The 14,872-nt window shown below is 32.9% G+C and overlaps 1 protein-coding gene across 1 annotated transcript in view; it reads left to right on the top strand.

Moving 5' to 3' along the window:
- Positions 1-14,872, top strand: part of LOC118181778 (uncharacterized) — a 288,201-nt gene that overhangs the window by 123,536 nt on the left and 149,793 nt on the right. Inside the window, exon 19 of the mRNA XM_085818801.1 lies at positions 11,355-11,499. Coding sequence (XP_085674927.1) covers positions 11,355-11,499 — 145 coding nt within the window. The remainder of the gene's footprint in view (positions 1-11,354; positions 11,500-14,872) is intronic.

Genomic DNA, 14,872 nt, shown 5'->3' with positions numbered 1-14,872 from the left:
TTTATTCGAATACAATTTATGACAGGGTATATCTTTTTTTTTTAATTTCAATTCCAGTAATTAGGCAAAGTTATCGTCCTCAAACTCAGTACATGTGCTATTTTTAAGATGATTAAATCTATGTCATACATAACTTATATAAAGAAGGTATATAAGTGTACTCACATGACCTGTCACCTATTGAGTTTCACTTTTATGAGAATTACATATATGCTAAAATTTAAAAAAAACAATAGGTAAATAACTCTGTCAAAATATTTTTTTACTTTTAAAACTGACTTGTCATTTTTTTTACATAATGTTAACAAATGTTTTATCTATTTATTTATTTTTTATTTTAAGAAATGTAATCTAATTTGCCTTATTTAGAGAAATAATCCTTTTTCTGTGAAATTACGAACAGAATTTGTGAAATTTTGGAAAGAAATAGGAAAATAAGCGTGCCCACTAAACATTTATTTTTGCTCTGAACCGAGTTAGAAGATTCATTTCTTTTCATGCTTCTTAACAAACTGCCGTTTGTGACAGCATCCAAACATAATCTAAATTTGATTCCTTAGATTGCAGTAACAAGCATATCAGCAAAGATTGCCGAAGTCATATCTTTGATATGAATCTTCTGTTCTTTTGTTACATTAACTGACGAAGGTAAACAATGTCTCTGACATCTTTAAATGAAGATGTTCTAAGACGACTGCATCTGCAGAGAGAAAAAGTAAAGTATTGGGGGTCGTTTATACGACTAAATTTTACAAGCTGTAGCATAAACCTCGTTAAATTTGTTTTACAGCAGCATAGAATTAAATTGAACATTTGGAATTGAAACCCTGTTCTTTAGATGACATTTTGTCGCCTTTTCTGATATAAGAAGCATCTGAAGCTTAATCTTTTAACTTTTCGTTTCCCGTTATCTTATGGTATAATAGGCTATATTTACAATTGATACGTAGCTGTGTTACCACTTTACCGAGCACAAGATTTAAATTTATTATTGAAATGGTCTGAGAAATAACAATTTTCTGAAGGAAAATAAAGAAAACTGAGCTATATATATATAAGGTGTTTCATAGATCATGGGACAAACTTGGAAGGGTAGTGGAGCGTATTAAACATGCATTTTTTGTATAGGAATGTAGGGTCTAAAGCGACGGGTTAAGGCAGCAACGCAAAAAAAAACGACACGAGAGGAAAATGCGTTTATGTACAAAATCAACGGAAAGTGCTTTTTTGCAGCGATACAATATTCACAATTAATGTTCAAAAAAAGGAAACACTAACAGTAATAGGAACTACAGCTAAGATTGTCTGGCAATACAGCGTTAGAGGGCGGTAGTGAGCCCGACAAACTACGATCCGATGCATCAGAGGATCATTCGCAACTCTGATGTCATGCGTGATGGGTGAGTTTACGCACAGGGAAGAAGCTGACATGCAGCTCATGTATGGTGCTGCTAATAGGAACGGCAGAGCAGCGCTACGGTTGTACCAGGAACGGTTTCCGAACAGGCATATGCCGAAGCACACAATGTTCGAGAGGTTGCGTCGGTCTCTGTGTGAAAACGGGTCATTTGAAGTCACCTCTGACACTAGGAGTGGAAGAAGAAGTGCACGACAACCTCGCATTGAAGAAGCCATCTTGAACATTGTGCATAAATCACCTCAGACAAGTACAAGAGCTATTGCACGTCGTCTGCAGCTGAGTCATTCCACCGTTTGGAGAGTATTGCATGAAAATGGTTTTCACACATATCATTTGCAGAGAGTCCAAGCCTTCCAAGAGGCAGATTACCCTGTTCGAGTTCATTTCTGTCATTGGTTTTTGCAGCAGTGTGCGGGTAGGCGTATTTCCCATAGGATGTGCTATTTATGGACGAGGCAACTTTCCCACAGAACGGCATCTTCAATAGCCACAACATGCACGTGTGGCAACTCATAATCCACACGGCACACGTCCACATGCATTCCAAACCCACTTCTCCATGGATGCGTGGGAGGGTATTGTTAACATAGATAGGCCCATACGTCTTACCTGTAAGTACAAATTGCTTATGTTATCATATTTTTCTGCAAGAGGTGCTACCGGAATTACTGCAGGATGTTCCGGCTGTCCTTCGTGATCGCATGTAGTTCCAGCATGATGGTACACCAGCTCATAAACACTTGCGGGTCAGCAGTTACTTGGATGGGACATTTCAGGCTCATGGTTTGGCCGTGGTGGACCCGTTCGATGGCCACCACGTTCGCCAGATTTAACCAGCTTGGATTTTTTTTATGGGGCCATCTGAAGAGCATCATTCACAAGACTCCCGTTGACTTACTGGAGGACTTCGCTGCACGACTATCCATTGCGGCTGCAAGCGGGCGTGAAATGCCTGCCGTTTTTCAAAATGTTCGTCAATCCCTTCTACGACGTTACCAAGCATGTATTACTACTGGTGGTGGCAATTTTGAACATTTATTTTGAATACTGTATTTCTACAAAGAAGCACTTTGCGTTGATTTTGTACATAAACACATTTTCCTCTCGTATCGTATTTTTGCGTTCCTGCCGTAACCCATCACATTAGACCCTACATTCCTATAAAAAAATGCATGTTTTAGTACGCTGCACTACCCCTCCAAGTTTGTCCCATGATCTATGAAACACTTTGTACATATATTTATATACATTTGGTGCACCCGATTGCAACCAAAAAGGGAGGTGCACAACTACATGTTATAGCAGTCCCATATACAAAATTTAAATGTTCTGAGACTACTCATTTTTGAGTTTTGATTTATTCGTTTTGAGTATACATATATACATACGTACATACGCACGTGCGTACAGACGTCACGAAAAAAAATCTCCTCTGAATCCATTTTAAATCAGTTTTATACTTCGTTTGGGAAAAAAGAGGCCTTTATTCTGTCCTTACATACAGATGTCACGCAAAAACATCGTTAAATTGCATTTAGTAGCTGTCAAAATGGGTATTTCGTTGAAATGTGATACCCGGAGTTTTTCGTGATTACAATACTTCTTTTACTTAATACAAGCAGTAAAAAAGGTTCTTCTGGAATCAGCCAGTTCTGGTGATTATCTATGCTAAAAGTGATTTTTTTAAGAGGGAAGATGAAATAACATAAAATTAAGCTTTTAAGATAAAGTACTGTAATTTGGATTTCAGAAGATAACTTCTCATGATTTCAAATATAATAATTTAGTTTATAAATGAGTTTGGAATGTAGAAAGATCCATGGTTGACTACTGATTTCTCTGTTGATATTTTTATTGCTTTCATATGGTTAACTGGCATTTGAACTGCTTAAAAATGCAAATATCACTTACTGGTGTAAATAACCGTTTCTACAATTGATCAGATGACAATTTGTAATGTTAGTTAACGCTTAATGCCAATTATGATTGAAATGCACTCAATGCCTTCAGAATGCAAAGTTAAATTTTGCATTCTGAATGCATTTATCTAAACCTAACTTATCTTGTCTATCTTATCAGTTTATATAAATGAGCGTGAGACTTATGTTAAGGAAATTGCATTTTAATCTTCAGACAGATATTTGGAAACTCTGATTAATGACTGCAGTAATTCAGTAGCAGTGAGGTGTTCTATATTAATCTTGTGTTCCCACTGAAACTTTGATCTGAGCACATATATATAGAAAAATTTAGCTTGGGGGAACTCTTAAAATTTCATCAAATGTTTTCCTTAAAATTTGTACAGAATGAGAAAATATCTGCATGAAAAGTGGGAATACAGGTTTATTTAGGTCGCTATAAAGCATATTGAGGTAATTTTGATTGAATTTCAGAGACTTCATTCATTATATATGTCACACACAATGTTCACATTTATGAGATATTGAAGATTTTGTAAAATTATAAATCATGCTTTATGGGTAGCTATTGTTGATTGCTGTAAGTATGTGCGTTTAGACATGAGTGTCTTTTAAAAATAAATAAAGAAGGAAAACGTTATTATTTTAAGATGGTTTAGTCATAATTTAACTGAAACTTAACATAAAAACCTAAAAAGATGTCTTTTTCCAATAGAAAAGCCCTTTAATTTCCTCATTGTAAAACAAGATGATGAACTTCTGGGTAATAACACAATTCACTCTAGGTTATTACATAGAACTGCATAAAGTAATTAAAACCTTCGTGATTATAACATCATGTGACACTAACCTTAAACAGTGCATGCAAAAAATTTTAAGTTAGTACGAAACTGAAGTTTGAAGAAAATATGATTCTTACTTTTAATCTTCAATATACAGTCTATGTAAGTTTAAGCAATGCTTAGCAACGCATAGGCTCTCGTAGACGCCTAGCATGTTCATCCAGATGCCTGAAACTTTCATCACAGAAAGCAATCTAAATTTTTGGTTACGGTTTTCTAGATCTCTTCAGTGCTAGTAAAATAATGATTTTTGATGTAAGACGTTTCTTAAGGGAAGAGGAAGCAATATGTAGATGTGAAATGTAGTGAATAAGAGGAGGTTGAAATTTCTAATACGTTTTTAACTGTGCCTTTTCTTTGCTAGAAACTGATTTATGACTACGGAGTGGTGTGGCAGCGTATTGTCATTCAGCTGAAATCAGTTATTCGTTTGACTATTCGAGGCTTAATGCGTTGAGCTATCTATCGATGTGTACTCATCACATCTTTATAAAACATGTAGTTCACCATATTTCCACGAGAAATAAGTTTAAGCTCCTGAGGTTAAGTAAGCCAACATAAATTACTGATGAATGTCTCCTTCGGAAGCAACGTTTTGGGGAAAAGTTCGTTTACGTTCCCAAAAGATTACTGTAGCCTTTTCTCGAAACTTTTGCAGCCGAAGATTTTTTAGTGGAGCTGAACATTCTTCGATCCAGCATATTACTACCGTTTCGTTAATATCGCAAAGAAAACACAAAGTTCCACTTCAGTCACAGTTTATTTGAATAATGTGCGAATAATATAAATCATTTGGAAAAAATGACGATAGACAGAAATCAGATACTATTTCTGTTACGCAGTCGACGCACGAAGGACAGCAGGACTCCTCCCAGATCTTCCACGGAAATTTTATCAGCGCCTTTATTGATCTTAAGCTAATCAGCTATGATTCGAAGAGACAAGCGACGATTTTCAACTACAGTTGTCGAGCTTTTTCGATGATTTCATTGGATCGAGGTTGAGAAGTGCGATCCCTTTTGGATTCATTACGAAATCATCGATCACCACTACTTAAGCTTTCTAATCTTCATATGTTTATGGATTAATAACATTAGAATTCTGTCCGTAATCAAACGAAAGTAAAGGAAAAGTAAGCAAAGATGAAGTAGTAATAAATAGTGTCTGCTATCACTTCAAACGTCTGCTGAAACATATTCCTGAAACTTTGCAGTCCTAAAACTGTGATATGTCTACAGAAAATAAATGGAACATGGGTAACCTTAGAAAATAATATCCGAGCATCCAATATTCAGTAGCATCAGCGAATCATGTCCCGCTGTTCGTTTGATAACTGAATATGCCAAAGCGTATGAGCGCTATCTACTTACGCTTAGAACGGAAGTTGAGTAAATGGACTTTCTAGAAAATTCAAAGTCCGTTGTGCTATTGGAAAGTAAGGTATGTTGAATATTTGACACTCAAGTGGTTTTTGAAGAAACCTTTTACGAAATGTGTAAATTTTACGCTTTTTAGCTTGGAAACAGTACGACATTAATCGGTATTTCTATATATTTATTTTAATAAATCACGGCTGCGTATACTGTATGTCTTATGTCATAAGATCAGATTTATTATGAATTTTAGAATTAGTTCTAATTCTACATCTTTGAAATGATATATATTTACCCTTAAAATAAATATTTTATTACATTATACAGTTCTTAATTCGGAGTATATTTCCTACATTCATTTAGATTTGAAGAAAATTGACCACTTTTTCACAAAACGTAGAGAAGAATATCTAAACTAATAAGTAATATCCCAAGAAAAAAGTGTGAATCGGTTTATAGTTCTTTAGATTATAATGTACTCTTTCAATTATTACATAATATATTAATCGTATTTGAGTAATAATTTGCGGTCATTGATTGTTCTTTAATACTTAATGCAAAATCAACTGGAAATAAAATCAGACATTGAAGCAATCTTGCAGTGAAATTTAGCGATAAGCTTATGGTCCCCTTTTCCTTTTACTACATTTTTTAGTGGTTTCCTCGGGTATTTGCTAAAAAATGTCGCACTTACCTGAAAGACGATTAATCTTATCCGAAACTTTCTTATATCGCTAAGACCATTTCTTAGGGGACATTGAGCTGGAGAATTTTGTTTTGCGTAGATCTCCGAAGACCTTTTCCTCTTTAGCGGCTCAACACAAACAGAAGTTTTTGATTTTAAGGCAAAGAATAAAGTTGTTTAATGACATGGTTATCATAATACATTTAAGAAATTGCTCGTACCTGACTTTCGCTATACTATGAAAGATATTAAAAAGTAATATATGGAATTTTTACTTTAAGTGTTTTCATTCATTTCTACGCTAAGCGTTTATCAGCTGTTAACATAGTACAATTATCAAAGATGAAGTGATTAAATGTTTCATTGCACTCTTAAGCTGTGCCACCGTGTATTTATCTCGATGTCTGTTACCATGAATTAATCTGTTAGATTTTGAAAAAAAAAATGAAACTTTTTTCACTGTAACATATTATCTACCTACATTTAATTTTGATTCAGAATATATAGAAACTTCTGGCTATGTCTTGAATTATCGCTAACATCAAAGCTGAATTTAATGTTTTCATGAACAATCTTAAGCAATGGCGAAATTAGAAACTGGGGTATTATCTTTCTTGGATCTTAGGAGGACTCTTATCAAAAGACAAAAGATCATAAAGCAGACTTCAAAAATTAATTAGTGATTTGGAAGTTCCCTGCACTTCAGTATCACTAGCGGTTACAACATGAAGGGTACTATATATCCGCTAGTTACATTATGGCTAAATAATAGTATTTGTAACAGACCAAGGTATTTTGCGCTTTTTATTAGAAATATGCTTAAAGCGAAATAAAATATCTTATATTGTTATAATCTATTAATTATTTAATAAAGAATGACTGAAGGTGTGCTAATATATGTTTGTACTCGTGCTTTTCAAGATATTATAATCTGCGGTTTCGAGCGAAGAGCTGTTTTTATGCATATTCATAATGCATGTCTTATTTATTATCATTATTGTGACATTTCAAGTCTCTCAAAAATTTATCTTACAGCTTGTTTGTAGTTATAAAATCTGTAAAGAATAGACCGATTTAACCTAAAGTTCGGCATGTTTTGAATAATAATTTTACTTTCACTCAAGTCTAATTATGAGAAAAAAGTTTCTAATTAAAAAAAGGAAAAGTTCTATGATTAATTTCTGAAACGAAAATAAAGGGAAAATATCAGATTACTGTATGAAATTTAATTAATATTTTGTTACATTTTATGGACGTTAAAATGGTTTAATCTTACTCTTCTTCTTTATTTTTCATTTAAGAAGTAAAAAAGCAAAAATCATATGCATATATTTTTTTTTTCCTTTTTCTCCAAGTTTTTACGTTTGAACTCTTTATAATAGCTAGAAACCTATCACCAGTTTACTTAAGTTTAACAGCTTAATTATTTATTTACAAATTCTTAATGTTTGCAAGTCTCGGCTACTTGTGTTTTTATTTTCTCTTCTGCAGATTAAAATACAGGAGCTCAGATTATACGAAAGAATCACAATTAAAGATTTGGATATAATGCATATTCTTACATGTATTAATAATGCATAAACTTTAATATTCGAGAATGCGGATTAATTTTTAATAGTATTATGTATATTTATGTTAAGAATAGTTATTTCCTACATTATGAAACACTGAATGAGAAATACTATTTCTTTCCTTCCTTCATATATGATAAATAGTTATGATAACTAACTTCTAATGGTAACTGGGCTTCAAAATATAATTAAAAATTTTAAACTAAGATTTATCTTAGATGTCAACACAAAATACTTAAGTTTGTTTAAATTTTCATTAGTAAGTATTATCATCAGCACTAGAGATAATATTAATTCTTGCTTAAACGTTTCCGTGAGTCTAAATATGCTAGTGCAGGAAATTTATTATTGTAATTTTAAATAATGCGTAACACATTACGCAGCTAATTTCATATCCCTAAATGTAAACGTTTCTACAGAAGAATTTAAAATCAGTTCAGTGTTAGTTAGCCTTATTCAGAAACCGGTAGTTGTAAGACATCGAAACCATTCATTGTATCGTATGATTCGAGAGAGAGAGAGATAATATTTTCCTATTCAACGTGTAATTTACATTAGTCAAATTTCTATTAAAATTTATGTTACAAAATATGTTACAAAAAAAAAAGTATATTGCTTTATCTCTTTTCACAAATCTAGATGTTAGATATATAAAACAAAGCAAATAAAATCATTTTTAGCAGAGTTTATTTCAAGTATGCTTTTTTTTTAAATGTGCACATAATTTATCCTTTTTCTCACTTTCTTTGTGCTAGATTTTGCCGAATTCTATAAAAAGTTTGGGATTCAAATTTCAGAGGTGTTAATTTAAATACATAGTAACTGGACTTTTTTTATAATGCGGAGGTTACTTAGAGTGTACTAAATACTCTAAGTAATTATTCATGTCATAAAATGCTTTTAGCATTCCTTTATAAATATTTTGTTTATTAGAGAGTTCTAATATTTTGGCATTATAAATTGCATCTCAAACGAAACGCAGAAGACAAAATGTAAAAATAAAGAAATGTATAACCTTACATATCGGAATTAAAATAATCGAAAAAAAGTATTTTTATCTTTTTATGTTGAAAATAACTTCTTCCAAGACTGATATTTTATGAAATATATTACAAACCTATGAACTGCCTACTCTAATCTTACCAATAAGAGACGCATTTAAAGCAATTTAACTGTGGTGCTTATTACTAGCATGCATGTAAACATAGATGAGCCATGCGAGAATTAGCAAGCTTATCCTTCTCATTAATGAGAGCATAATATTTAAATTATTTTTAGTTAATAAGATAAAGGTTATCCAAATTTTAATAGCCTTCATCTAACAAAACAAATTTAAGTTGCCTTCTATCAACTTAATTACTTAATACCAGTATAGATTTGAATGAAGTTAAATTCATATTATTAAAAAACATTAAGTGTAATGGTCGTCCTAGCAGGTGTTGAAAATTTGCTTTCGACGGGAACAAACAGTAAGGCGGTCCATAGAACACTCTAATTTTTAAAAGTGGTCGCCGCTCGAGAAATATTTGAGAAACGCTGGAACATAATGAAGCACAAAAAGATAAAGGAAAATTATGCCTTTGTGGAGGACTTTCTAAGCGAACTTGCCTTTTATTACCGTTGCACATGCGAAAATCCTCCATGCAGCCAGCCCGTTCGCCTGAGTTCCAAAGCAGGGCCAAACTACTAATATTAATTTGTCATAACTATTCGGCCTCTATTGGGACCTAGAGTGCTAAGTAAATTCCCTTCTCAGAAAGAAACTTAAAATATCATCCACGAATACATCCTTTCCCTAAGACGGATTTTCTTAGTGTACTTTGTTATGATCAAACAATCGAATGCAATCACTCACTAGCAAAAAAAAGCAGAAATGTGAGTAGATACAAACTCAGCTACTCAAAGGTAGCATTTATGGAATTCAGATGTAGCTATAAAAAACATGAATGGAAAAATGAATCCAGATGTAGCTATGAAAACCCAGAATTCACAAAATTTCACAGGTTCAAAGCATTTGAATCCTTGGTTAAGACAAGAAACTTCTGATGTTGTTAATTGACAGTATAGTTTGGAATTGTAATCGATATGTGGATTCCGCGAACGAGATGGCTGCATGGGTGTTTTTGTGATTTTTCCCATGTGTAACGTGCACACTAGCCAGTTGCCCTTAGAAAGTATTCCACAAAGGCACCCCTCTACTTAGACAGATAGCCCTCGAGTGTTTTGCCATAATCAAATAAACAAAACTACTTTATTGTAATTACCTTCAGCTATGAAACAACTGATTCGAAAAACGTATGTTACACCCAAAATATTACTTAAGAATTGGAACCAAGTATAAACAATGTTTTTAATTTTTTTCTATTATTTCAAAACGTGAATTTATTTTGCATTAAAAAATTGCGGTAATTAATTCTTAAAAGAGGAAGATAAAATAAAAGCAAACTATATTATTAAAACTCGTAAAAAAATTAATTTAATTAAAATAAGCAGGCATGTGAATTCTAAATTTAAAATGTAAATATTGAATTACAGTGATAGAATCATTGCGTAGCTTAGTTTTTCCTTTTAATTTCATGAAATTTCTAATTGTCAAGAAATAATTTTTATTGTTAACTTACAACACATAATTGTTAAAACTTTCAATGGAAATTAATTTCATAATTATTTTTCTTTTACATTTTGATAATGCCAGTAGTTTTATAGTTGGTAAATATTGCTTTTTATGTTTATGAAATTGAATGACTATTGCTGCTGTATAGTATATTTTTTTAATTTATTAAATTAAAATTTTTAATACGTTAAGCAAACAGTTTAAAAGAATCAACAATATTGTTCCATTTATTGAATGACTTCAAAGAAAATTAAAAATGACAAAATATAAAATTTTAACAAAATAAGAACTTATCTTCTTAGTGAATGAAATTGAAAACAAAGAACGTATTTGTAATTATTTCGGAGAAAAACAACATATTGAAGATAAAAATCGTATGCTTCCTTGTAACTGCAATTTTAGTTCTGATGTTAAAGGAAAATTGATAAAATGTTGACATATGTTGCCTATTATTTTCCACTGCCAATAAGATAAAATAATTGCTTAATATATATATATATATATATATATATATGTTTGTCTTTTAAAACGTTTTACAAATAAAGAAAATTCGTTTTAACTCTTACTCCCATTCATCTAATTAGGGCCTCAAATTTTTAACATTCTTTTAACGCGACATCTCATGTCATATCATGCAATGTCTTACGTAATACTGATTAAAAATGCTTCTAGATTTTCTCGATGAAGTTCACTCTAGATTTTCTCGATATATTTGTGAATTAAATACAAAGCAGTGAATTACACACTAAAATTATGTTTCCTAAATAGTCAAAACACTAAGAACTGAAATCGAACTGTCCAAAGTATGGCAGATATACCATATTAGCATGGATGTCAGAAACAAACTGCATGAAATAAAACAATCAAAAATTTCAATTTTTTTTTAAATTTGCGAAAACTACAAAAATTTACTATTTTTAAAAATTGCAGGATGGCGAGGCAAGAACTGCGATTTACCTTGCGAAAGCAGCAAGTTTGGGAAAAACTGCAGTCAACAATGTATGTGCGAGAATGGAGGACTTTGTAATCATGTGGATGGTTCATGTAACTGCTCTGCTGGATACCATGGTAAAATGTAAATAAGTTTTAATCTCTGGAGTGGTCTTATAAATTGCTATAGAAAATTATTCATATATAGAAGTGAAAGCTGTACATTTTGCCATTTTATTAAACAGCTTAAAACGTTATTCAGAATGACTTATCTCATTCCATACGAATATAACTCCTTGCCTGTCAATCGTGTATGAGTCTGATAGGCATCAGTAGAAAAAAACGCATATTTTATTTTAGGTTTCTAGGGTGAGTCAGAAAAATGGCTGTATGATTTCATCATGTGATGACAGTGTTTTTGTCGGTAAAATTACCAGTTCGAATCGTTTGTAGAGACATCAGCAATTTTTTGGAAGCAGGCAAGATGAAAAATATACAACGCCTTCGCCGGGAATCGAATCGCGAACCTGTCAATTACGCGCTGAGCGTGCAGAGCACTACACCACGAAGACTCGCTAAGAAGGAGGGAGAAATGTCTTATATTTTAAACTAAAGAATAATATACAACAATATCAACTAAAATCGCCTTATTTCCTCATACTACTAGCAGTACCGATAGCTTCGATAATCCCTACTGATGTCGCTGTATGTTTGTTGGCATGTCTACATTTTTCTCTTTAGAAGCAGTTCGTTTCTCATAGCCCATGGCAGCAAAGCTGCATTAAAGTGCCATCTGTGCAGTCTCACGTCATTATGATTATTGTGGTATGCTATTGCCTACCGCCGACTGAAGCCACTACACCATGAAGGCTCGCTAAGAAGGCGGGAGAAATAGTTTATAGTTTAAACTAAATAATAATATACAACAATATCAACTAAACTCACTATATTTGAAATATTGAATTTTTACATTTGAAATATCGTATTTTCACATTTGAAATATTGTATTTTCAGATAACAAGATATAATGTAGGCAGTCCATTAAGGAGGCTATGTACAAAAGACACGTTATTTCATTATATGGACATATTAAATCTTCATGCTTAATATGTCATCATGGAAATATTAAGCCAGTCCATATGGACTGGCATCGGATTTGAACAAAAAGTGTTTAAAACTCACACTAATGAAAATTTACTTAAAGCTTTGGTAAATGAAACATAAATTCTTGCTACCCGAAAGAAGAATGGTTGCAAGTGTATACTGATGGTTCTAGACCGGAGGATTTCACTAATGCCGATGCAGTTGTGAGTTATTTTATTTATACGCACCCATTGGACCATATGATCATGACGATGAACCTGTAGCAATCCACCGAGACCTTTTACAACTACATACTCGTATGGGGCATTTTCAAAGCTGGTCTTATCAGATTTTAGAGCCGCCCTTGCTGTTGGCTTACAGAGTGATTCCCGATCTGCAGTTGTCCTGTTTCGATATCCTTAACTGGGTGTCAACTAACTGACAAAGAGTTTGTACTTCAATGGTTTTCTGCCTAATGTGCAGTTCAGAGTAATAAGGCCTCCGATTTTTTGGGTAAAGTGGGAGCTTCTGTTCCTCCAAACCTCACAACTTGGTCTCCCCTACAACTCCATTAATTTAAGTGCCAGCTCTATGGGCACTTACGGGACAAATGCAGTTATAAATCTAGGTGTCTAAAATGCGCACAGTTCGACGAAACCGACGCCTGTCCACAAAAGAAGGAAAACGGAAAACCCGCAAAGTGTGCCCTTTGCTCTGAAAATCACGTCTCGTCATATAAGGGTTGTAGCCAACACCACGAAAACATCCAAAAAGATATTGAAGCAGCCAGAAATAAAAGAGAGACCTAAAATCCTTGGAAAATAAGCAAATTCAATCTCAACAACGATGATTGTCCTACACTCCATAATAACGGAGAGAAAAATAATTCAGAGTCTACCTCAGCGTGGTCCCGAAAAAATTCTGAAGATGAATCAAAAGAAAATGAACTTTCCTTCTTCGGATGGATTAAAATTCATTTAAATAAGGCCAAAGAATTCTTAACTAAATTTTAAACAGCAAAATCAGATAGTATAAATTAGAAGTTAGCACAGCAGCCATTGATTATTTTTCAAGCATTAATCTAGAATTCTAGTTTATGTTTTGGCGCAAATGCAATCTTATGTTACTACATGCAAATAGCTTTGGCATTCATTCACTGTAAATTATCATCCGAACTTGTGAAACATTACGACGATATATTTTATTTACTGAAGATATTTAATCAAGTTTTTTTTTTTTTTTTTTTAATTTTTCCTTTTGCTTTCTAAGTTAGAAACTTTGCAAATATTCGGCGAAGCCAAACTTAGTTTTTACTACATTATCATCACTTTGATTGAAATTTCATGACTACTCATGTGTATTCTAGCGTCTGTGCGTTGGTGCTTTAGTTAAACACCTTAATTTGAAAACATAACAAGCGTTTGTGAATTTCAATATACTGGTAAAAGCTCTGAGTAGCTATAGGCCGGGAGTAAATTACGATACTCGATACTCTCCCTTAATTTAATTGTTAGTAAAGCCCTCTGAGATTCCTTTTTCCATGAACTTGGAGATACAAATAGATATGCGCTGGAGATGTACCCAAATGGCCTAGAAAGAACTGTGCATTGTTCCATGTTATATCTGGTCATGACTATCTTCGTAAGCACGTCCAGCGCATCAGCGTTGCTCCTGACTCTCTTTGCCCGTTATGTAATCTTAAGATATGGACTTATCACATCTCCGCAAATGTCCTGCCCTCCCTCGTATTTCGATTTGGGAGAGCTACTGGGAGGCGAGGAACGCCCTGAGTTTATATATATATATATTGGCGTCAATTTTCTCATCTTTGGTTTGCATTTTATTTTATATTCACTTGTCTCGTAACATGTCTTTACAAATTTTAAAAAATATAATGTTTTAAAGTAATTTTTTTTTTTTTTTTGTAAAACTTTTTACGTTAGTTTTTACGAAAAAAAGACATATTGAGAAAAGTGATAATAAAATAACTTTTATTATCACTTTGGATAGAACATAAGTCAAGTAGTTGTATAGCAGTACCATGAGATTTCTAGCGTGGTGTCATTAGAACTGTATTCGTATCATTTTACTATTGCAAATATGCGATTAAAAATTAAACATCTTCATTTTAATCACGATTCTTATATATCCAAATATCATTAACTAACCAGTAAATTAGATTGCTGAAATATTTTTCTTCTTTATTCAGTTTTGATTTTTCAGAGTTTTATTGTACTCAGAAAGTACGCGAAAACGAACGTCACGTGACTGTAACTTTCGATAATGAAATTTGGCCGCTCAAGGGCCTCAGTTCGCCTTCTCCGGAAGAAATGTAAAAAAGTGACATCATCAAGGACAGAGGAATTCTTGCTGCTGGTGCAAAAACAGCTAAACCTTCTTCCGACCATTTTGAGCAAAGAAGTTGATTTTTGGGC

This window comes from Stegodyphus dumicola, chromosome 6 (assembly GCF_044657685.1).
Source record: "Stegodyphus dumicola isolate Sdum_Otavi_A_Nest chromosome 6, ASM4465768v1".
In the NCBI taxonomy this organism is placed as follows: domain Eukaryota; kingdom Metazoa; phylum Arthropoda; class Arachnida; order Araneae; family Eresidae; genus Stegodyphus; species Stegodyphus dumicola.
Note: the sequence above shows the minus strand (reverse complement) of the source record. Positions and strands in the feature narration are given on the sequence as shown.